Raw genomic sequence first — 25528 nt, 5'->3', positions numbered from 1 at the left:
TGTTTGTAAAATTAAATTCTCCTTCCAGAAAATATCATGTAATTTATCTAGTTCACCTTAAAAAACCTGACACACTGTAATGCCTATGAACATGATAGTAGGAACTCTAAGGTCCTCCTTTCAGTCAAGAAGGGGTACAGTCTGCCTAAAAGATACGGAAAGACCCCTCTGACCATATTCTCCACAGCCCACTATGTCTCAGGTCCTTCCATGGACGACAATATTGTCAAACAGTGTTATTTCTGGATGTAGTCTTAATTTCTATTATAATGCAACCTACCACTTCTGTCCTAAGACAAACTGTGTGGGTAAGGTTTTGTATTTTATACTCATCCTGATCCATATCCTCAGAATAGAGCAGATAGTGCCCAAGCTTTCTAGCAGTCAGCCTTATAGCTTTACCTGATGATAGAAATTGAAATCCCTCTTCCAGCCTGTGATTGGACTCACTGTGCACTTGCAATATATATATATATATGTACACAAATACACACACATATGTATATATAATTTGCACATGCAAAGGTAGCACTGAGATCAACAACAGCAAAGGAACATTAGACTTAAAACCCCTTAGTGCTCAGTGTATGTACAATCTAGTTAAATGAAAGTTTCAGACACGTCAAGTGACATGAGCTAAAACAGGACATAAAGCAACATACCTCCTACATCAAATGTTTTCACATATTAAAGATGACCCTGCACAATCCACTCCTATTTCTGATATGCAAGCAGAAGCAGCAGTCACAAGAGCATCCTTCATAGAACACTCCTGCTATTATGCACCTTCTCTGACAAATACAGAAAAATGACTACGTGATTGGACATTTCAAATACGAAATGGCACTGTAGATATCATAGCAAGCACACTTGGAACAAGCAATAAATAAGAAAACCCTGCTCATACAGTAGGCCTAGAATAGCCCTATGACAAAGAAATGGCTTTCTAAAAGCCTTTACAAGGTCTGCACAGATGTGAAATTTCAGTATAAAAATAAACAAAAAAGATATTGAAATATGACACAGTAAAATTTTTAAATAGAGAGGATCTGGTAACAAATACAAGCTGTTCCCCTTCACAAACAGAGGCTGAAAATCAGAGCCATATCATCATTAGCCACTTTCCAATTAAATGAATTATTTTAGCCAACCTGAAACAAAACTTTGACATGAAATAGCTTAAGGCTTTATTGCTTTCATTTAAATTTGGCAATTGAATTTATAATCCTCATCATGAGACAAAATATTGTTTTAGTTTTTAAATCCAAACACCCTCTGCATACCAGGAGGATAAGGCTAACAGTCAGTGGCTTTTAGCCATAGAATCTGCAGAGATGACATATCAAACAATTGCTCATTTATGGCTGGAATAATGACAACTGTCATTAAAAAGGGGCTGATATTCCTGCTTTTTTCATCTTTGATATGCTTTATCTTGGTACATATAGTTTTGTTTGTGAATCAACTGATTCAAGATCACCAGAGCCTGTTACCAAAACTTAAAAGTGGGTGTAGTTTTTCTTCGTCTGCAACGATGGAGAGACAATGACAATATCATCTGAGTCGTCTGAGTGAGCTTCATCCACAGACAGGGAGGGAGTAGGCTGCAATTGCTGCTCAGAGGACCTGGCTGAAATAATTACAAAGGAAACAAGGTCATCAATAAACAACATTGACAAAAACAAGCCTTTGTGGGAAGTGTAATATTCTTTGAGCCATTAAGTTTCCAGAATTACCTACAGTTATGAATAACTCTGATCTACTGTTTTCTGCATATAACTATTCCCGTTCCTCCTTAATGAAAGAGCAGGCATGGCAAGCGCTGACATACTGACCATGCATGATTTGTCTTATTGTCTTTAAATCTTTGCAAGTGGTTACACACCACAAAGTAAAGCAATTCGATACTGAAGCTATCTCAGGTCATAAAAATAAGTATTTATTAGATGGCCAGAAAAGGAAAAATTAAGCCAAGCAAGCTTTAAGCTAAGCAGAAAGGTCATAATGAATGAGAACTTCAGTCAGATACAGATAGAGAAAAGGGAAATTAGTGAGGGAAAAAAAAAGGATGGAAGCTCTCAGTGACTGTCTTTCATCCTTGTATCTGTAAAATACCAAAAATATTATTCACATCTTTTACTACCTTACTTAATGACAATTATTCACATCTTTTACTACCTTACTACCAAAAATGGTGACCACACCATGGTTTGGGTTTTTTTGTTTGTTTGTTTTTTCTTCTTTGCTGTTTTTCTGGATGCGTGGTTCTATGCACTTCATCAATTCCAGCATTTGAAGAAATGTTCAGGATATGAACAGATAGAATCCCAATGATACCAGTAAATACTGGAAAATCAGAGGGATGAAATGGATACAAACAAGGCCCCTAACATCTAACGGGCAGAACCAGCAGCTAGCATCCCCTCTGCAAGAGATCCATGAACTAAGTGATGACAGCTATTAATATCTTCTAGCACAATATCCTCCCCTCAGCTCCACTTATTTTTCAGTTTTCTCTGAAAACACCATCTCCCAGAGAAGAAAATAAACCAAAAAAACCTGTGGTAGAAAGGGGAAACAGACAAGTAAGAAGTCATACACTGAGATTTTGGCACTGAAACGGAAGGGAAAATGGAGAGCACAAGGAATATTACTTGGGGAGAACAGACATGTCATGGGTCTCATAGTGAAATATGAGGTTCCTGGCACAGAAAAAACCTCCTGGTATGGAAGAGGCAGCATACACAGCAACTGGAATGTGGAATAAAGAAAGGGAACCACAACCAGCCCAGAAATAGAAAAAGAGTGACAGACAGAGAGCCTGTGAATGGAAAGAAGGAATGCAGGGAGGCCATTACATTGATCTCAACCTACAGAAGCAAAGAAACTTATGACTTTCTAGTTAAGTGAAATTCTTCTCTGCATCACTCAACAAATAACGTAAGAGTTTTTCAGGAAGATTTATGAGCCAGTAATAGTGGTGATAAGGATGAGCAAAGAGAACTTCCAGAAGAAGGTATGATAATATGATAACCAGAAGATGAAACTCCAACAATAAACAGATATATATGAAATAGCTTAACATTGTCCAAATCGCTCTTGATTATATCCTGTTCTTGATGTCTGAGATTTTCTTGTCCTCACCTTCAGTTTAATATACTTCAGAGTGACAATTTTATCTTTGTGCTTCTGAAGGGGTAAGCACTGATCAGAGTTAAGGTTTGTATGTAAATTCCTTATGATTTCAAAAAAGCCTCAAATTAAGTTAACAGTTGTACCCAGAGTGGCTGGTGATATGCAGAGAGAAATGCTACTCTTATTTAAGATTGCTACGCATGTACAGAACATATTCTTCCTTCCTGACATTCCTTGACAGAAAGAAACAAAACGCTAAGTTTCACAGACTGAATTGTTATTATCTGTTCCATTTCATGAGATTTGTAAAGCAGAAACGGCTTTACAAATCTCCCACGTACTGTCCACATTCTGAAGACAAGCAAAGCAGCATTGAATGCTACACCACTCTTGCCATTTCTTTATTTATTTTTTTTAAAAGAGACATCTAACCTGACGCAAACAATGAATTAAAAGTTTGCAATGCTAGACCAGGATTATATAAATTTATTCTAGCAGATATATAAGGTTCTTTAAAACACGTTTTCATCTTTCCCATTCCTCTCACAATAACTCTGAAAAGCTAGTGAAATTAAATGACTTATTGCAATATATACTTTCACTGAAAGTTGGAGATCTTTGCAAGATACAGAGGTCACGAAATGCAAGTCTGGACTTGGGATAAATGAAGGAAGAGCTTGTAAAACAGCTGCACGATTTAAGGCTAAAGGAATTTGATTGCTTTAAATCACTCGGCTGTCAAAGAGGCTCCTTGTCTCACGCACATTCCAAGCTGCAGGATGACCAGTGAAATATATTACATAAAAAACCAATTTTGCTAGTGGATTTTTACATCAGTCATGAGCTACGAATGACAGATGTTGGACTTTTACTTAAATTTAACCTGTTTAAGCTAGGTGAATTCAAATGACAAAAAAATTTTCTCTAACCAAGCAGATTGCTTGAGGGGTCACATTTCTTCATAGAGGTGGCATTTACACTGTTAAACCCTCCAGTGCACCAAAAGCTAAAACTTCACAGAGTCACTTAGAGCAACACAGGCTTTTGGGCAGTTGTACTGTTACAGATATCCAGTATGGTTCTTCACAAGGTACTTAGATACACTCTATCTTCATCCCAGATCTTGAGAACATGTCCCATATTCATAAGATCAGCAGCAAATGTAAACCGCTTTGCTCTCAATCTGTCCTTCACAATATTCACCAGAAAAGGACTTCAACAAAGAAAGTTTGAATGCTTATGGTCTCCTCTCTATCCCTTCTGATATAAATTCTTCCAGAACTTCTTCACTCATCACTTTGTCATCACAATCTGCAATGAAAATCGGCTTTGGAGACTTCATATCTAGACAGAGACTGTGTTCTATTAGTATTCATACTATTACATTTACCAGACGAGCTTCATCTCGCACCCCTCCTTGGGTCTTAGAAGCACTTCTGAAGAAGCACAAGGCATTTTTTTTTTTTCTTTTTAAAGTGAATCTTTCACTATGGGTAGAATTTCACAAGTGATGTACTCTGGGTTTAGACCAAGCATGCCAATAATGACTACTGCAGAAGAGCCCAGGCAAAACAGGATGCCTGCAGCATTTGTTTTCTGGATACCATAACTAGACATAACTAAAGTCACTCAAAACTATAATACCTGCAGAAGTAAGTACTACCTACTCCTTCACAAAGTAGAATATGCTCCTGAATATGGAATGCAGTAAAGTTTCTTAAACATTTTTTCCTTCACTGAAGAGTAACTTCTGTATTCACAACCCTTGCAAATGTGGTTTATTCCACATCTCATATCTCAGAGAAACAGCCTCAGCTGCTTACAGCATACTCTGTTTCTGGGCAAGTCTGCAGAGACTCTCAGCTTTTCACTGACAAAAAACTAAGTCAATGTTTCTTGGGTCACCCTCAAAGTTGCTCTTTTTTCTCCAGCTGGTCCATAAAAGTCTAAAATATCCCACTCCGGATAGAATCAACCTTCTTCAGTTTGTTTTTAACTCCTTTGAAGCTCTATGTCTAAGGCTTTCTTATCTGCAGAATTGTTTTGCCTTTCCCACTCAGTATTTCTAACACTCTTAAAAGCCCCTTTGGCTTTAACTCCTCTTCTCACAAGCAGCAATGAAGAATTCAAGAAGGAAACCAAATGGCAAAAGAGCCATAAAAAAAAGACAGACACTTTCCCAGTTTGTATTATAGTAGTACTAGTTGGCAAGGTTAGAACTTCATTTTTCTTCTTACTGCAGCAACTGAAGACTGCTGAAAAAACGTGACTAAATACACATGGCTGACTAGGATGGTTCTTTTTACCAGATGTCTGTCCCCTTCAGAAACTACGTCAGGACAGTGAAAATGCTCTTGGCTTGTCGATGGCTTTGGGCCCAAAACATAGTGGAAAGTACCATACTACAGCTACAGGGTTGACTGAAAAGGAAGCAGAGAGGCAATACAGAGGAACACCATGTTCCTTGAATAATTAGCACTCACACCAGAGAGAGACCTTCCAAACCACAGTTGAGACAGACAGGCAAAGCACTGTGGGGAAGCTGGTGCTGATACTGTCAAAGCTTTTATTTTTTATTTAAGGGACTGCACTTGCTAGTAAAACAACATGTCATCAAATTAAAAGACGACACTTACACAGAGTACAAGTATGCATTTGCACATGTGTGTGCCTGTGCAGCTGTTCTCTATAAAATTGTGTGTGCACCCACACAAAACTGACATACTTTTGAACAAAGAGAGAAATGAGATTACCAGGAAGAGACGACATGAAGATGGAAGGAGTTCTCTGGAGTGCTGCTGAGACCGCTTTCTTCTCTGTAATGTACACTGCAGAATCTGCTTTCTCACTTGGTGCACTGGATACAGAGGGTCTGCAAAAAACCAAACTGCACAGCGTGAGGCACAGAATGGGAATTGCAGTCTGTCTTCAGAGGGTTCGCTGAAGAGTTCCTTGTGCTGTTAGCCTCCAAGAGGTAAAAGCCTATCACCTGCGGAAGTGAACTCAGACACTAAAGTGAGGTGACAACTATGTAACCCTCCTTGTAACCATGGCAGCCTATATTAAAGACTTTTGGAGCAGTAAACCCTGGAGTCATCATAAACCTATGCAGTAAGCAAATCACTGCATTCTTCCTGAGCTAAGTCACTAGACTGTATGCAAGATGGTATTCTAGTTCTTCCCTGCTCTTCTTCCACATAACCCTTAACTTCTACACGTCAGAGCTTCAGATGCACTTATATTAAGCAAGTGCACTAGCCATCAGTTTGATAGCAACTGTAATTATCTTTTTCTTTTTCCAAAGAGTAATTATTTTACTTTACTTTTCCTCATCACTATGGAAGAGAACATGCAAGAGGATACAGGAAGCCTATTGCTGCAACAAGAAATCCTTTTAGTTGCATACTCTTTGCATTTTCTCATGAGCAAGCTCTTCCTGGTCTTTGTTGGAACAAGAACCTTGTTCTCCTTCTCTGCCAAGGAACCCACACCAGAATTCTCTATAATATGACCCCACACCTGTAATAAAAACGTTGCAGAAATAGCTATTTTTCACTTACCTCTCTTCAAGCAGAACTGTACGTGCTAAGTGAGCCCTGAAAATGGACTGGATGAATGTCACAATCTCATCTTTCTCCTCACCATCAGAAGACAAGCTCAAGGAGTTTGACACAGGAGGCATGCAGGAGATCTGCAAGGCAATCAGATTAAAGAGAACTGACCTTTTACAGACTGCACAGAAGCTTGTCAGAAGCTTTCACAATTTTACTCCTAATTGCAAAAGTGGTAGTAGAGCAAATATTCCCATCTTTTGGTCTGCAGTTTTAAAGGTTCTATAAGCCTAATGCAGGAAATGCAAATCTAATCATCATACAAGCTTTGAAGCATCTGTATTCAACTAATGAAAGAGTAGACACTTGCAAGGAAAGTTCATTTATTTTCCAGGAAGGAAACCTGTCAAAGTTGAAGGAGGTAAGGCAACCTTCATGATGGATAGATCTTCTGCTTGCATCAAGCAAAAGCATTCAGTCCTACTACACTGGGCTGGTTTACTGAAATAAAAGTACATGGACAGCACAACCAGATGGACAACCTGGATGGAGAATTACCAATTAACTTCAGCCTGTTAAAGGTCTGAAGGATATTCGCGTGAGTTGGCAAATGATTTACAGAAACTAAATGTTTAATTGGTAAGGAATTTCTTTCATATTCAGAACTGAGCAATCTGGAGTGAGTCTGACGTGACAGAGGACACTACAAGTCTTTGGTTGAGTGTGCCACATCCAAGACTCCTTTACTTTTCAATTCAATCAAAGATGCTTTCCAAATTCTTGTTTCTGAACTTCAGTGACAAAGGTTTGTCTTTTGCTACAATGATTCAGTGAACGCTTGAGAGCAATCACAGTTTTCAATAGCACCATGAATTAAAGAGTTAAAGGGTATGTTATTAGCTGACAGGAGAACCAGAAAAAAAAAAAGAGAACTAGCTACAATCCATAGCGCAGAGAAGTTATAGCTTTACCTCTAAGAAAAACTGTGAACTAAAGAAGATGGAAAGGAAGGCTTGGGAATGAGCTTGATATCTTTCTGGAATTACAGAGGTGCTGCCAACCAGTGCAACAACACTGGTTGTTAAAACAGTATCACTGGGTGATTCAGAGAATTAAGTCTGGAAGTACAGTACTTTACACAGTAAACGAAACATAATGGGATGCCTGGATACCCATTTGCTCCAACAATTACCTTGTTGTGAGATTTTGCATCATGCATCCTGTTATTCTGTAACAGTTTCTGTCGAGCTAAATGTCCTCTGAAAGCTGCCTGAAGCATAACGACTGCCTAGGATGGAAAAAAGTAAGTAGACATCAGCTCCTTTGAAAGATGGCAGTTATAAAATAAAACAAGAGTCCAGAGTGAAGAGGCACATGGGCAAAATAACTTTTCCCTGTGCAAAGGAAACTCTTTGATGTCTTGATATTTCCTTGTATTTAAGGAACGGGACACGGTTCTCCCTGCCGACACCGGGAGAGATTTTCCCCCGTTTTTTCTCTTTTTTTAATTTTTCTTTTTAAATTTAATTTAATTTAATTTAAGGGGGTACACACACATCCCCACTACTTTACAGGTACTCTGCTGCAATCCAGAGAATCCCCAGCCTGTGACAACCCATAGGCATACACCTCCATGGTTTCAATTCAACCTGGGACGTGTTCGTGATTGATCTTATCAAATGCAGTTAAGTTCTAGCTGACACCACTAGCCTGTATTTCACTAATAGAGCAACGTGCTCCCATTCCCGTATTAGATTCTGGCCACCCAGCAGACTCTGTGGTGCTCCAGTAAAATCAGAAATCAAGCCAAGTCTGGCAGACCATTGTGGTGATTACACTGAACATAAGCCTTTCCCCTCTACTCAGAGGTTTTACTGTATTCTCATCAACAAAAAGCATCCAGATGTAAAATAGAAGGTTTGTGCACATGGGTTGTATTTGTTCTAATTTCTGAAAGTAGGATTTTTAATGTTTTGGAAGAAACAAATGTAAGAAGCTATGTTGTGCAATTTGAAAACCAGTTTAACAAAAAACTTTGTGTTAACAAAAAGTGACTTTGACAAACTTGTCAATTTCTTCAGAATACTCAAAGAACTTTCTCCTTAGCAAAGGCTTCCAATTCCTATTTCAATTTTTTCTGAAGACTCATCACAGTGAAAATGAAAGCATCATTAGGATTATCCAATATAGAAAAACTTTCCTGTCTGTCAGTATCAAATTTTGTTCAAAATTTTCAAAAGCTCTGTTCATCTTGCAGAAGGTACCAAGGACAGAAAATTTGAGTTCAAAAGAGGAACACTTTGACAAGATATATCAAACAAAACCAGGATGCCAGAAGGAAGATCGTGAACCAGCCTGAAGAACAAACATGATCTTGGCACATCCTTTCATATTACAATAAAATCTCTTTAAAAATAAAATGCTAGTTTTTTGTGCTCTGATACAAATTAAATCTATTTTACTGTCTTGTTGGGTGTCATAAACACACTCACCTCATCCAGAGCAATTTCTTCTTTCTGAAATGAAAAATGCTTAATTTAATGCCACAAATACATACAAGTTCTAGGTAATAAAGATTTCCCAAATTCTCCCCAACAATCAAAACCACACAGAAGATACTGATCCCACCTCTCCCTAAAAACTTGAATAACAAACTTAAGGAAAAAAAAACTTTTAATCTTTCAAAGATGTGTGGATAGTTCTTCTGTCTTTAGTTTCCTAAGAAACATTTACAAGACCCACCTCACACCATATGGCCTATATGTGGAAAAAGCAGCATGATGTTATTGCCCACAGAACAAAATTTAAGGTTAGCACTCTTTTTCCAGATCATTTTGTCCCAGCTGAGTGTAACTCAATTCAGAAAATAGATTGTTTGGAGGATTTCTGCAAGGGGAATTTAACTTCTCAGTCATACTCCAAGGAAGCAACACCAGCAGTGCTGCTTCAAACACTGCTGTTTCCTTAGTTCTCTGCTCACCTAGACTCTCCCATTCAGAAACGGGCTACCTCACAGCACAAACAACAGGGTTCTAGGGAGCAAAGGCAAAAAAAGCACCAGGGAGGACTTGAAAAAGTGGTGGAAGAGATATGACGGTGGTAAGGAATTGTACTGGGAAGCACTCCTGCAATTCCTGGAGCCCAGCAGCAGATTACTGTAGATGCTAAAACATGAGTAAGATTCAGAAGGGGGTGTCCTCTCTGCTCCTTGACAGGAGAGTCTCACCTTCTTTCGGTACATCTTCCACTGTCTCTGGATGATTTTGGCTGCTTGTTCCTTCTTGTGATCTTCTTTCCCTTTAACTGTGCAGACTGGTGAAGACTGAAAAGAGAAATTTTTAATGCAGTACACTAAAGACACAAGATGAAATTCTCTGAAACAATTTATAAATTACTCAGAAAAATCATCACCAGAGTTGCTAAATGTTTATCCTTCCTGCAGGGTGGAAGGAAGTTGAAGAGGAAACTCTTAGTTCTGAATACTGTTCATGTTCAAACTCATCATCTAGGTGACTGTTACAGTGAAATAACTTCTGGTCCCCATTTTATCTATGGGCAGAGCACGGGAATGGGAAGGTTTTCATTTACACATACTCCTATTTTTCTATGTATTGTTAAAACAATTGGAGCTCCAACAGTGGAATCCACCGCTTTGGTGATCACTAATGGTTTGTATGTTAGAGCAAATGTCAGGATACCTAATTTTGCAATTCTTCTCCAGGTAAGACTAGTATTAATTACTGGGGAGCTCCCTCATGTCTCATCCTGGCAACTGAGGCGCCATAATCATCTGTTTAAGCTTACTGATGAGTGGGACATCATATGACATCAACAATCTGGAGAGCTTGTGTAAATTGGTGTAACTCTACTCTTCTATCTTGAAGAAATTAATTAGAGAAAAAAAGAAAGAAACCAAGAACAAAACAAGACTTTGTTCCAGTTAATTCTTCTGAGGTGTGGTTGCATATTCCACCTCTCACCATCTGATCCTTTTGATCCCTAATTATCTCATACTAATTGTCATACCTCACTTGCCAAGCAGAAGTTAACTGCAATTTTAAAAGACTAATTTAATTTGTTGGTGTAAAATTCTACATAGGGGAACAAGAGATTTTATAGGCTCTGAAAAAACTCTTGATTCTGTGAAAAGGATTTATTTATAACCTCAAAGTACCGAGTTATGGGCTTAAGTTTAGCAAATGGATCATGTTATATTAAAAATGACAACCTACTATTAAAATGAAAAATTGGTAGGAACTTAGTGATAATTACAAATAATGGGAACATTTCAATAAATGGATGGTTACTGGCCAAGAATATATATAGTCTGCAGAGGAAAAAAGAAGCTGTTTGTTGGCTGTTTTTAAAGACTCAAGTTACTTGGTATTCAAAACATCATCTAGCATCCATCAGCCTATGACACACACAAAAAGAATCTAAAGAACTGCACAGTATATCAGAAAACAGCACCCTCTTAAGATAGTGGACATTTTTATTTGTATTTTTTACTACCTGTATTTCATGGTCTATTTATTTTTAAGTACAAACGATCAAAATTCCCAGTAATCATTTTCCACTGGTTTTTAGTGAAATGAGATTAACATGACCACACTGCATCTGAAAGCATGTCTGTCAGTGCCCATGCATCTTTACTGGCCAGTTACAACAACGTTTGGCAGAAGGATGGAAGATTGCAAAGATATAAATTTCAGCCATATTTCACAAAAAACCCCATCTGATTACAGAGCCCCATTTAAGACTGTCAAGGGTTAACAGATGTGTGAATACATTTATTAGATACAAGAAAATCCAGAAATAAGAGGTTATGAATACCTCAACTCTTGAAAAACTTCAATTCAAAGGGGATAAGGGTTTATTTTATTGTATTGACATCTTCCCTAATTCCTTACTCAAATACAGTGCCCCATCAGCAATGGAATGAAAAAAAACCCCTCAATTTTCATGATGATTAGTGCTCTACATCCTGTAAACCTTCCCATGAAAGAGTACCCAGCTTCCATCCATAACTAAAGGTTAATGAATATTTTCTGACCGGACAGCACATGTGCCCTAACTAATCACCTGACCAGCATAAATATAATTGAAAAGGGTTTTTTGTCTTTTGCCAGTCTGCCAGTGAGCACTTACCTGTGTGTCTATCATTTATCTGTCAACTCCTACAAGACCTCCCTCCCTCTACAAAATTGGACTAAAGTTAGCTAATGGGTTCAGATGTTATAAGAAAATATAAGCAAGACCACAAACATCTTTTGTTTGTTTTGTTCTCCTTAGGAAGTAAGGCAAAAAAGCCCAAAGACTTAGAAGCATAAGCTTTTTGCAACATTCCACTGAATAAGAAAAAAGTGATGGTGAGGCAGATAACCACTAAGAGAACAGCTCCAAGAACATCCCAAGTTGCAGTGGTAATTATTGAAAAAAACTTATCAACAGACTCTGGGAATTAACCATCATTCAAAACCTCTATGACAAGATTTAATGCCTCTCTGAAAAGACATACCTGGCAGCTATTTAGACTATCAGCAAAATTTGCAATATAAGAGTTAGATGCAATGGGGAAAAGAAACCATAAAGACATGAATCTGTACCTCATTAACCTTTTCCATTGTATCTTCTGCCATTTGTCTCTTCTCTTTCTCCAATTTTGACTCCAACTTCCCTACTTTCTGTGTCAGGTTCTGGATTTCCTCACTATGGTTGGAAAAGCAAAAATATTCATAGCTAGAAATTTTCTGTTGCTCCTGCTTTGAAAATACTGAGCCTATTTCCTAAGATTTGGTTGCTCTGGTTTTTTTTTAAAGGCCAAAGAGGGAAACTGCTCAGGATAACATGATACATATTCTTGCAGTAACAGACATGTAACATCAATTCTGAAGGTGTGATAGCACAGTTAAAATTATAAAGTCCAAAGGTTACAATGGTACCCCTGATACTATTAACATTGCATCTAGATCTGCCACAGTTTCATATTTGTCAAAGTCCTTTCTTACAAAGCAATAATTAAATAATTTTTTTGCCACCCTTTGCACAGGATTGTTATCAACAGTTACACAGAATACATGAAGTAAATGGAATGACATATTGGCAATGGTACAGAAGCATAGGCTGATGTAAACATGCTACATATTTTTCTTAGAAAGAGAAAAAAATGTTTCTGAGCCTAACATGGCAGCTTTCTTTTTCCATTTATCTTAGTATTTTTTATTATAATTTAATTCTTAATTTTACTATACTACTTAGCCTTCCACTTCCTCTAAAACCACTTGACAGAATTCTTCCCCTAGTAACTTACTTCATCCCTCCAAAACAGTTCTGTTTAAATACACTTCCAGCTTCCTGCAGTTCAGATGAACTCCTATGGATTTTGAGCCATTTTGAGAGAATTATATTTTCACAGATTTTTTTTCAGTTCTGAAAGGATCTATTAAGACAAAATATGATACCTTAAAGTCTGCTCTTCTGTAGTCTTTTCTTCCATCTTATTCTGCCACTTCTGCAGCTCCAGCTCCACTTCAGCCTTAGCCTGCAGTAACTGCTTGATATCTAATCTACAAGGTATAAGGAAATCTAAGCAATAATTAAGATATTCACACTTCAACAAAATAGTTACTTGTTTAAACTTCTAATTAAAACAGGTTTTTATCAAATTTGTAAAGTCACTGAATGTTTAATTTTTCCTTTTAAACAAAACAAAATGCAAGCATACATTGTTCAGAAGCAAAAGGCCTCTTGGCATCCTCTCACTACGCATTTCTGTTCAGAGGTGAGCTGACACAGGAGGCAGAGTGTCTGATCAACAATAGTTGTGTGCACATCTCTGCTCATGATCAGATTAACCTGCCTGCCCTTATGCACTGACACACCAAATGAATCCAAGCAATACAAATTGCAAATAAATTGCTTACTGGGAAGAAAAGAACTCACAGTGTGTCATATGGCAGCAGCCAGGCTGAAATGGAGAAAGTGGTAGACCAGGATAAAAAGTTGAAAAAACAAGACAAATTTTTACAGCAAAATACTTGCAAGAAGTGTTGCATAAAGTGACACAGAACCCTTGAAAAATGTGTTAGAAACAAGCAGAAATTCTCATTTTCCATATTCTCACTGACTTTTTTCCCCTGCAATTTAATTTTACAACAAGTAGGACTAGAAGAAGCTTTTGAAATAAAAGGTGAAGGGACTCTCAAATTTCATTTTCTTTCTGAAAATGTGAAGGACATTACATCGTTTCATAACATGATAGGAAATAATTAAGCAATTTACACCTACAAAAGAACAACATCTCAGACAAGAGTCGCACTTACTCTTTATTGAGTAGCAGATTTTGAAGTGCCTTCCTATCACTCTTCAGTTTCTTCACTAGCCCTTGGAGGCAACTTTCATTCCTCAACATGGTCTACCTGTTGAGAAGCTGGATGATCCAGGTCAACAGAAGGTGAAGATGACACAGCAAGTAACTGTGATGACTCACTATCTGCTGATGACACCCTTGTATTCTCCATGGCACATACTTTCTAAATGGGATAAATTTACACAAAAAATAAAAAAGAAAATTAAATTTAGCATTAAATTATTTTATTTACACCATGAGAAAAGAACAAATAGAAATTAATTCTAAAATGTACATCTGTATGTAACAAGTATAAGAAAAGAAAAAAGGGAGGAAGGGCACATGGTACAGACATCATTTTACAAGTAAGAGCCAGAGTGCACAAGGCTGATATACTGAAGGACCACATGCCATGAGCACAAGCCAGTGGTTCTGCATTTGCTGCTCAAAGACAGGCAAGATGGTCAGATGATTATGATCACTCACTTTTTCTAGTTCCGAAATCCGCCTCACCAGCCTCTGTCTGCTCCACTCACTATAATCTAAATACAATAACAAAGCTTTAAAATGAAATTATATCAGTGAGTCAACATTCTTGCTTTTTGAAAGTTCTGTCCATATAGAAAGACCATCTAAAGACCTCTGGACCCCAACTTTAAATATGCAGCAATGTCAAAATGAGAATGGTCTTAAAATACTTGACTTCTACATGAATCAGCTCCGAGATCAATATAAACCATTCACGCTCATCAGTTTTCAGTAACTGAAAAACTGATTTCCAGTGAAACATTACATCTTCAAGTGATTCTAGTCCAGAATTCTCAGGTATAATAAAAAAGGAAACCCAGGTCTGGCTGGAGCAGCATATCCAGAAGTCAAAGAGAAGCTCCTGTAAGAAACTTCTCATTTCAAAGTTTGCCCCTTCTGAATCTTCACTTTTATAATAACTCCATTATTTATACCTTGTAGGGTCCTGCTCTCAAAGACATTTTTCAAATGTACCTAGATCCCTTACCCCATGTTCATCAGCTTTTCAGCACGTACTTTTTGTTTTATTGGAAGGAGGAGAACTGCTCAGTACATGATTGAGATCTTCTTTCAGCCTCCGATTCTCATCCTGCAATTCCTTGATGTTCCTGGATAACCTCAGGACAGCAGCATTCAATGCCTTTAGTCGTTTTTGGGTATCTCTGCCCTCTGTACTTGGAAACGGGATCAAAACCAGAAAGTTAACTTAAAAGCAGAGAACAAAGAAGCAGCATTAGAAAGAGTGGAACAGCCTCATTATTCAAGTCAACTGTCTAACTTAACTGTCTCAGCTCCACCCTGAATAGCATTTGGCAACATTTTTTACTTGAGGAGTTTCCTATTCTTTTAGGAAAAAAAACCATGCAAACACCACCTTGCTCAACACTTTCCCAATTGCTTTAATTTGCATCAAAGAAAGAAGATACTTTGAAATTTCATTTATTACTTTTACTTCCTCCCCTATCCTTTTTCATTAAGGCATAAACAAAGGTGCTTGTATGAGTTTATCTTATTTGGTTTTCTATTTGTTTTCTTAACCAACCTTAAAATGTTTTACCAGCACTCTATGGACCACTGATTTAAAAACACTTATCTCCAGCCAATTGGGAGACTCCTCCAAAAAACTGTTCAGCATGGAAAGCTAACCTGCGTGCTCTGAATTGCTTTCTTTCACTTAACAAACAAATTGAGATTGGGGGAGAGAAAGAGGGCTATACACAGATGGAATAACTCTCAAATAAATCCAACACACAAGTGTATTTTCAGATAACTGTGAATTCTGCTCTAATGTGAAAGGAACTATTCCTGTGAAAGTAAACTCCAGAGAATTTCTTTCTTCATTTAAGATATGTTTCAATCGATGAGAGATTTGAAACAGATTTGAAGAATACAGCTAACATCAGTGTGATGGGAATAAAAGCCATCAGGAAAGGGAAAGCCTGCTATGTGTAAAAACTGCTTTAAATATATTACAGTGATTTTGTCTTTTTAGTTTCTCTAATAAAACAGGGAAGAAATCTCATCTTCTAAATGTGCAAAGTTGTAAAGTTTGTTCAGAAAACAGATTTCTAGTGAGATTAAATACTTGTTCTTTATTGCTATGAGAAAATTCTTAAAAACTTACTTCTGGAAACAAAGGTCTGAAGTAACTGATGAACCTACTTTTGGACAAATGCCACTGCCAATGACAATCACAGAACAGTTTGTGAAGGAATCTTACATCCCAATAATAATTACAGGGTAAAGGGGGAGACAGTCTACAATTAGAGTGAAAAGCTGAATCTAATCTACCTTTTGGAAATTAAAAGGAAACGAAGGCATAAAAACAAACAAATAAGGCTGTCCAGACATCATGGATAATTATTCATAAAGCTGTCCCAGGCAGGGGAGAAAAAGAAAGTAAAAACCAAAACACAACACATCACTAAAACCAGAAAGTGACAGAAATTATAGAAATCATAACTGTATCACTGAGTGTCGTTATTTTAGGCTCAACAAAACCTAAATGAAAGAACTGCAGACCATTTTGAGGACTTGAAAGCTTGCCTAGTTTCTAGCTACAATTGGATACTACAGCTTCACATATAAATAATCATGTTTCAGTGTTAACACTGAAAAAGAGGAGCTAAATGCCATTCATTTCTGCCAGAAATAATGTAGACAAGCATCATGAAAGAAATACTCTCCTACAACTCTTTCTACGTGCCAGAGTTCTGACCTTCAACATCATTTATCATTTCAGTGCTCAGCCTCTCAAGTAGAGACTGACAGTCACGTAATGGAGGGAGACTGCCCTGACCACTGCTTTTTGAAGCTGTGAATAAATGAGGACAAGGAAGAGACTTGATGACTCATATTCACCTGTAAATAAATTAGGTGTGATGGTTTACAGCCTCGAGAGGCTGGTGACTGCATGCCTAAGCCAAGAGATATATATATTTTTTATTTAATACAATGTCAAAAAAATTTGCGGTTTTCAATCCACAAGGGACAGTGAATTAAGGAAACACAAGTAATAAACATAATGACCCATAAAGAGTTCTTATATGTTTCTATCAATCTAAATAATTACACCCAAAATTAAGACAGTTATCTGTAGTTAACTCTAGAAGGGCAAGCATATTTTGAAGTGGTGTGGTAACAAATTTGCCTATCTCACAAGACTCCATTGCCCTCTTCTCAGCTCGAATAACACTTGCTTGCACAGACACTTAATTTGCTCTCTTACTGGAGCTTTGTCTTTTGCCTTTGTGCTTTGATTTTTATTTCCTCTATAGACCGCTCACCCTAACCACCATGTATAAACCTAGTGACAGACTAGTACAATCTTCTCTGACAGTGTCTTATTAGTGCCACTCATGGACATCTCACAGAAGCTACCCCGACCACCAGATCTATCTCTCTGTACTACATGAAAATAATATTTACTCCAAAATACCTTCTTTGCAGCATACACCCTAGAGCAAGATGCAGAACTGACTCAAGAGTAGAATGCCAAAAATCTAGTGAGCTTGTTTCAATTACCATTGATGTCAGAATTGGTGTGGTTATTGGGGAAGGTGGATTTTATTTAACAGAGATCCATTTTCAAAGTTTTCGTGTACTTTTTAAATAGCTCCAGTATTTTTTCTACATCCACAAAATGATCTATCTTCAAAAAAACCAAAAAAAGTGACTAAGACATATGCCAAGGCTGTGAAGCCAATCAAAGCATTACCAAAAAGCAAAGACAGCAAACTAAATGACAAAATAAACTGTTCCCATGTAGTTGTTTTCCATCAGTTACAGTATATAGGGGATATATGAAACATGTATACACAAACATTTGCCTGAAAAGAATTAAACATACTTTTTCCTCATAGTCTCAGATTGTGCCAGGAGGAGTTGGAGACGATGAACCTGTGAAATATGACATATAGATTCCATTAAGGAGCTAGCTGTGGAAGCTGACATTGTTAGTAGAACACATTTATCCATGAAGTGAAAATCAGAGCAAGACTCTCTGGGCAGCAGCAGAGGCAATGATGCCATCAATGAAAACCAGGCCACTGTAATATCAGCTTTCATCTAGACACTTCACAGAAACACAGAATAGTAGGGTTGGAAGGGACCTCAGGAGATCCTCCAGTCCAACCCCCCTGCCAAAGCCCAGGTTACACAGACAGATGTACGTTAGTTTCTTTGTTTCTGCTTTTTAGTTAGTACATGCAACGTATTGAAGAAAAAAGGTTTTTCAGTACATATATTTGGAGGTACAGGAATAGCTATGAAAATCTGATTCCAATGACAGGTGCAGCTAAGCTGTAAGAAACCTCTCTAGAACATTCCATTTATCCATTTAACTCAACAACTGAACATCTTCCTCTCCTACATGCATGTTGAAGGACCTGACAGACATACCTCTTCATAGTAGGTTTCCACAGCTGTTCTCATTTCTTCCAAATTAGTGGTCTTCATGTCTGCTTGGAATTTGCTGTAAATAGAATAATACAAAAAATAATTCAGTCAGATCAGCAAAGATACTGCCATACCTGTCAGTTTACAGTTTCTGGGTGAGAGGTTTATGACTGCTAATATGTTCTCAGAGTTCATTAAAGTGTGTTAAGGAACAGAAGAATACAGATGAAAAATAACGTGGATTTCAAATTCTCTTTATTATCTCATCCAATACAAGCCTCTACCCCCTCAAAGTCATACTTAATAGTGTTGTCTTTCTCCTTGCACTGTTGTTCTAGCTTGAAAATCTTCTGCTTTAATCCACTAACCACCTACAGAAAGAACAAAGAGTTCATGAGTTCTAGAATAATCCATCTATTCGTAGAAGTTCTATTTCTTCATAATCTTGCCCTCTCTTTATAAATTGTACCTAACCAGATATACTGACTCCTACATACTTCAGTACTTAGTAAATCATACTTGTCTGCTACCCTGTGACAAAGAGAACACTAATGAAATCAGATCCCTAACTTGTATCTGTGGTACAATAACCAGCTTAATAATATTTATACACAATCATTAAATAAAAACAACTCTGCTGATTACCCTGATAAATTAAAAGCAGCAAATAACAGGGAGAATACTCCCTAAACAAAGTCAAGACAGTGACAAAGGTGGCTCTCTAAAATAATGTTAATTCCAGATCTTTGTCACTGGTTTCTTATCTGACTGTAGAAATAATGGTTACATGAATCCCTAATTGCTTATTCTTTCTTACTTGATTTTATTTTTTTAATCAGTAGCATTTCAACTTGGCAAGAAGGAAAAAGGAAAAATTAAAGCAAAAGGTCATGAAGAAACTATTACCCATCCATTATCAGTCTTCTTTTCTGACAAAGCTCGTGCCAGCTCAGAGCCCTGCAAGACAACACAGATAAAGCAAGGGACCAACCTTGCTACTTTATTCTACTGCCAGCTCTTTCCACAGAATTTTCTAACCTACTCATCTCCACAGTCATTTCAGAGTTCAACAGCTTAAGTTCTGAAGTCCCTATGCTCATTATTTTTATTAGCACACTTCTCCTAAGATGTAGATCTGCACACAGACAATGACAGCCATAAGGAATTCAGTGAAATTCAAGTCTTCTAACTATGACCCTAAGTGCTTCTAAGCCTCGTAAGTCTGACAATAAGGCTCATCTTTTGCTCCCTGGTTCACCTCTCAGGACCACATGTATCAGTCATCATGCAAGAGGTTAACTCCCTTCTAATCTCAGGCAAAATATTCAGAAAGAGGACCTCTAAAGAGACAGCGTTTTAATTTTACCTTCAGAAATTAAAAGTATCTTTGCTAAATAAACTTATCTGCACAGCATGGCATGATCTGCATCTGAACTCAGCTGGACTGGTGAGCTGAGATAGACAAAACAGAAAACCCTTCACACCAACTAACCACCTCTCATATTCCAGTTTACAATTCCTAGGAGCCAACACAGTACAGACTCCTGAAATCTAGAGAGACAAGGAGAAGACAATCACACTGCTCAGCACTCTTTTGCCCCACTTTTATTCTCCCAATAAGTAGTCACCCTGGAAGGATCCAACAGTTGTTCAATCTGTTTATCCTTTCTATTGTTCTCTTCTTCTAGTCGACGGAGCTTAGTTTTCATTCGATCTCCCTCATTTTTCTGAGCTTGTATTGTCTACAAGAGGGGAGAAAAATCATAAGCACATTTCAGAAAGAGAAACACACTGAGTTTTCACGTGAAAACACATTTTGATGTCAATAACAATCCAATTACCATGGTGAGGATGAAGCGAAAGGGAAAAAAAAAGAGACCATACCATCACACTGGATCAGGGCTGACAAATAAGGGAGACAGGGCAAAGATAAAAGGAAAAGGTTTAACAGAAAGGCAACCTTACACAAATGATCTACAACAACCAGGATATTTATCTATAGGTATCCCTAGTGTTCAACACGCCCAGTCCTCTTCTTTCATACACTGCACTAAACTCAACTGAGAAGTTGTTAAAATGTGATGAGTAACAGCCAGGAGACAAAAACCCAAAACCAAAAAAACAACAACAAAAAATGGGAGGTGGAGGGACAAAGAAACCAAATGCAATAAACCTTTTCAGCGTCCAGCTAGGGCCATGGCTGGGGTTCAGGACTGGGTATACTTCAAGGCTTCCACATCCAGTACTCAGAAGTGTCTATCACACCGTAAAGAACAATGAAATTGCCTTAAACAGACACAAGTTTAGTTTAGCCTTACATTACAAATGCAAAAAAAAATTGAAGGATGTCCCAGCTGTAGAAATCAAAGTATTCTGAACTGAGAAGGCCTGGACATCTACAGGTGGATGGAGCGATGCTATGACTTTCTATGCAAGTATCAGAGAGACTGTACCTTTTTCAGCTCTATGATTTCATCATACATATCTTCCTTTTCTTTGTAGTCAGGAGTTCCAGGAATGTAGCCTACAGAAAAAGGTATGTAAAATAAACAGCTCTGAAAGACATATTTTATCTAGCCAGAAATCTTACAGTTAAAAGAAAATATATAGAACAGCACAACACAAACCAGAAACTAGGGGTTTTTTTCTCTTTTTAGAAGAAAAAGAAAAATCAGCAAGGAAATTAATTTTAGAAATGGAGAAGTTCCCATATGAAACTTCTGCCATATTTTAAAGCAAATTTCTCCTAATTACTTCTCTTCTCTCTGGTGCTAGATTAAAACATCTATCTCAAGAAAAGACACCTCAAGAAGACTGCAGTCTTCTCATTCCAACAAATCAATTATTTACAAAAGATTTCTAAAAGATGTCCAGAATACATTTTTTCTGTTTATGCCTAGTGTGTAAAAGTCTATCATTGTTTAAAGCTGCCAGAAAGTGTGTATTACCAGTAACAGTATAGGTGTCATTTTAAATGGAAGTAGAATTTTTAAGCTTACAGTTCTCATTTAAGAAAAGCAGGATAAAAGTTTTCAAGTTTGCTCTTCTCAGAAAACTCAATTGATTTTAATATCACAACCACACAATAAAACACTTCCTAGAGAAGAACTAAAAGCAGCCAATTACATAGAATTTCAGGCAAGCAGATGGTTTCTATCAATGGTTCCTAAACTATGTTTTGCAAAGTCACAATAAATTGTCTACAGCTGGCCCATTGAACTATACTATATTTGCAGTGTTTTCAGCTGCAAATGCATGGCAATTTGCAAAAAGTTCTGAGAACTTGTAGTGACTCATTGCTCAAAAAAATTTGGAAAACCCTGTCTTATCCAATTTAGAAATCTCAAAGTATTTCATGGATCATATTCTGACACATATATTTTAATACAGGCTAAACTGAAATGGCTCTTGTTTGACTAAAGCTAAGATCTTAAGTAATGTGTGTTTTTACATGGAAAAAAGAACATTAATTTTTCTCTACCACACCATTACATAGTTTACCATTACTAGAAGAACGAGAATGTTTTGGCTTCTTCATTCCTAGAGCTTCCTTCAAATATTCTGGAGTGCTACTAGAAATGTTAGTTCGCATATGCCCCACGTCAGCATCCGATTTCAGAGAATGGCTCATTCCTTCTGCTGACAAAAATTGAACAAAAATGCAAAAATCAGGGATAATTGTGAGTTAAATTTGTTGATTTATTCTGAGAAAATGCAACATAGAAAACTCCAGATGCTGTTAATTTTTCCCTCTAAAAATTCCAATGCTCAAGATCAAATAATTCCCACCACCCAAATAAATAATAGTGAAATGATTTCCTAGGTAGCCTATAATCAACTACAAATCTATTTTTTAGGAGTTTACATGTTAAGATCTCCACAACACTGAATTTTATCCATATATGCAGATAAAGTTTCTATACTAATACCTTGTTTCAGTGAACCCAGCAACATCTGCCTTGGGTTTTTTACAGCTGCACCCTCGAGACATGCACTGCCTGTTCCCTGCAGAGATCGCCAAACTGCAGCTTTCTTAGGATACAGCTGTGTGCTAGAGCTGTAGGGAGACTCTAAAACAAGATAAAATATCTCAGCATTGCCTTAAAAAGCTCAGGGTCACAAAAATTCTTTGTGTCTTGTGCTTCAAGGTTCCCAGACACTAGTCCTATTACTTATAAAAACAGCATACTACGTACTGGCTGACACAGAGCAATGGGACATTCACCTGGGAAAAAAAATAAATCATGATAAAGAAAAAATCTATTTCCAAAAACTGAGGAGGCTTATAAAGAGGCATAGTAACAGTAAAATGACTCAACACGTGTAGAAATATTTAACAGGCATTCTTAAGACACCTGCACACATACAAATTCATACATTAAACTGACCTTGCAATGAATGCATACACAAATGTCCTACCCATGAGAAAAACCTGTATGGCTAAACAGACAGAAGTAAGTCCACAGCCACTAATCCACTGGCAACTTCCTTGCAGTGACCAAAGAACAGAACTGGTCTGATGCAGCTGCTGGGGAGCCCCTCCCATTTCTACTTCAGGTATGGTGGTCAGGTTCAAACACTGACACTAATTACACTTCAAATTAGTAGTACAGATGTGCATTATACGTGCTAACTAGCTAATCTTCAAATTACCAAGAGAAGTACATACAGTAAGAAGCAATGTCACAAACATCATAGCTGAAATGAAACAGTTCTTTTAAATTCCAACATTTAGGCAAGCAAAGGGATTTCAGGAAAAGAAAGAAGATAGATGCCAATCTACCAGAAGACCAGGCCTTTTCCTCAACCTAAAGCAAAATTTAAAAGTCCAATATTATTTAACTTATTAGAAACAAAACAAAGTATCATTCAGCAAAGTATCAATCAAAACAAAGTATCAATCAAACAATCAGCAACATCTTGAGGTAAAGTCTTCTTTGAAACATTCACTTTAAGTATAAAAAGGAAGGAAAATGGAAAAGTATAGTAAGAAACCTAAACCCCAGAAAAAAAGGACAAAACCCCACCTTAAAATTGCAGATCTAATAATACCATTGTACTCCTAAGATCATGTGAAAAACAAAACCAACAAATGAAACTGAGAATTGCTTAATCTAAAGCCAGAGATATCTACTAGGTGGTAGGTAGCTCCAGTGGTGCTAGAATCTTTCTACACACCAAGTATCAGCATTTCTCCCAAAAGACAAGAGAAAAAGAAATTCAGAACACTTGCCATTGGAAGGGATAACACAAGAAGGAAGTAATTTATGCTGGAGAATCAAGACTTACAACTAACCCCTAAACTTCAGCATTTCGCTTATAAAATCTAACTTCATAGGTTACAGAACAAATCTCAGATAGGTGTGTTCTGCACCAGTGAACAATTCTAAAGAGAATAGTAAAATGTTGCTTCAAGTAAATCTTCCAGTTTCCTTGTCCCACAAATCTTATCTTGTTCTGGAGTAACAGAAGCAGAAGAAAAAATTTTGTAACACGTACTTGGTGACTTTGGAGGCTTGTGGAAAATTTTCTTCTTTAACTTCTAGAAGAGAAAAAGAATATTTTGTGTATTTAAAATATTTCACTCTGCAAAGATTTCAGCATTTAATCTCAAAATTGGCTTCAATCTCCATTTTGTATGAAGATCATTTGTTCTAATAACACGAAATCTTCTGTGTAGAAAAGAAAAATAGTAGTGTTAAGTAGTGGCCACAGCAATGGTCACCAGAATTGAGGTGGAGCCTACTGAAGTTTTATGCTACAGATGAACGTAGTCTATTCGTGATTGGAACACCAAGACCTTCCCCATCAGTATTAAATATGAGTAGCAGCAAATTCAAGATGATCACAGAGGAGAGGCTGATCTGTAGAACCACTTAGCTAAAGGAAAGACTTATTCAATTCCATTAAAACTCTGTAAAAGGATTGCTGAGGCCCAGGACTTGATAAAACAGGGAAATGAAACAAAACATCATTTGCAGCAACTAGAGCTGAGAATTTAGAAGCCAGAATTACATGTAGAATTAGAGGAGGCTTTTCAATCAAACTAAGTTGCAGTAATTGTTACCTCTCCTCTCTGAAGGGTGTCTTATTGACCAGGAGGCAGCATGGGGATGTAGCGTGTGCAAGAACATGCTGAGAGGCTTTTTAAGGCTTTCACCCGCAGCGTGTGATTAATAAAACTCACCATGTCTGTATCTGATTCACAGGTTATCACAGACAGGCTGTCATCTCCCTGGGAAATAGAGACATTACCTGTGACACTTGCTACTAAATAATTGGTTATAATACATGTCCAGAAAGCTTTATACCCTTTCACTATCACAACCAAGTTGGAGTGCAATAAATTTTAATGGTAAACGTGTCACCACTGTTGCCAAACTCAGTGTCACCTGCTCTTAACACAAACGTTCTGTGTGATAGAGTGCAAGTCACTTCAGACTCCAGCCACAGAGACTGGGGCACTTCAGTGCACTGCATTACAACAGCTGAACCTTCAGGTGCCCCACCTTCCAAACTGCTGGATCTGCATGCATTCTTCCACCAGTAAGAGTTAAACAGCAACTCATCTGCTTGTTCCCTTCCTCACTCACTTGTTCCTACCCGTGCTATGCTATGGGAACATACAGTAAACTCGACTGGAGAAGTGATAAGGCTGAGGTAAAAAACCCAAACCATAGAATCAAAAGTGGTTAACTTTTCCTCAGATTGAGTCAACAAGTTTCCACGCTCCTCAACTGTAAGCATATTCACAGCAGAAGGAAAATTTCCAATTTTGTTTTCAATTTATCTGAATGTACACTGCCTCAGAGGATTTTCACTTGCTGCTGACTCCGTGGTGCTCACAGCTGCAGCTCCATTCTTCAGACAGATGCTGATCAATCTCTGCAAGAGGCAGGGTGGGGTGAAGTCTTTTTGAGAACCCTGGTTAACAGAACAGGAGCTGGGACTGACAACGACAGAGCAGGTAAAACAGCTTTTTGTGCTGGCTGAAAGCAAGCAGGTATAGATCTCACACACCATGCTATGCAGTTTTTAATTTCCTGAGGCAATGTTCCTCACAGCACAC

The 25528-nt window shown here is 37.5% G+C and overlaps 1 protein-coding gene across 1 annotated transcript; it reads right to left on the bottom strand.

Moving 5' to 3' along the window:
* Window positions 1–1499: 1499 nt before the first annotated feature.
* On the bottom strand, window positions 1500–24777 carry IQCE (IQ motif containing E; the record flags this gene model as incomplete). The annotated part of the gene is given in 22 exon segments (XM_029084361.1): window positions 1500–1630; window positions 5889–6007; window positions 6696–6826; window positions 7879–7974; window positions 9179–9202; window positions 9913–10008; window positions 12293–12395; window positions 13148–13252; window positions 14009–14085; window positions 14087–14218; window positions 14521–14576; window positions 15079–15236; window positions 17912–17961; window positions 18463–18535; window positions 18760–18830; window positions 19366–19416; window positions 20088–20201; window positions 20913–20983; window positions 21961–22092; window positions 22389–22529; window positions 23959–24001; window positions 24647–24777. Coding segments are annotated over 22 exon segments (2105 nt in total), but the record flags the coding sequence as incomplete, so codon positions are not given.
* Window positions 24778–25528: the final 751 nt, after the last annotated feature.

Source organism: Antrostomus carolinensis, unplaced genomic scaffold (genome assembly GCF_000700745.2).
Source record: "Antrostomus carolinensis isolate BGI_N321 unplaced genomic scaffold, ASM70074v2 scaffold14823, whole genome shotgun sequence".
In the NCBI taxonomy this organism is placed as follows: domain Eukaryota; kingdom Metazoa; phylum Chordata; class Aves; order Caprimulgiformes; family Caprimulgidae; genus Antrostomus; species Antrostomus carolinensis.
The sequence above is the reverse complement of the archived record's forward strand: the minus strand, read 5'-3'. Positions and strand labels throughout refer to the sequence as shown.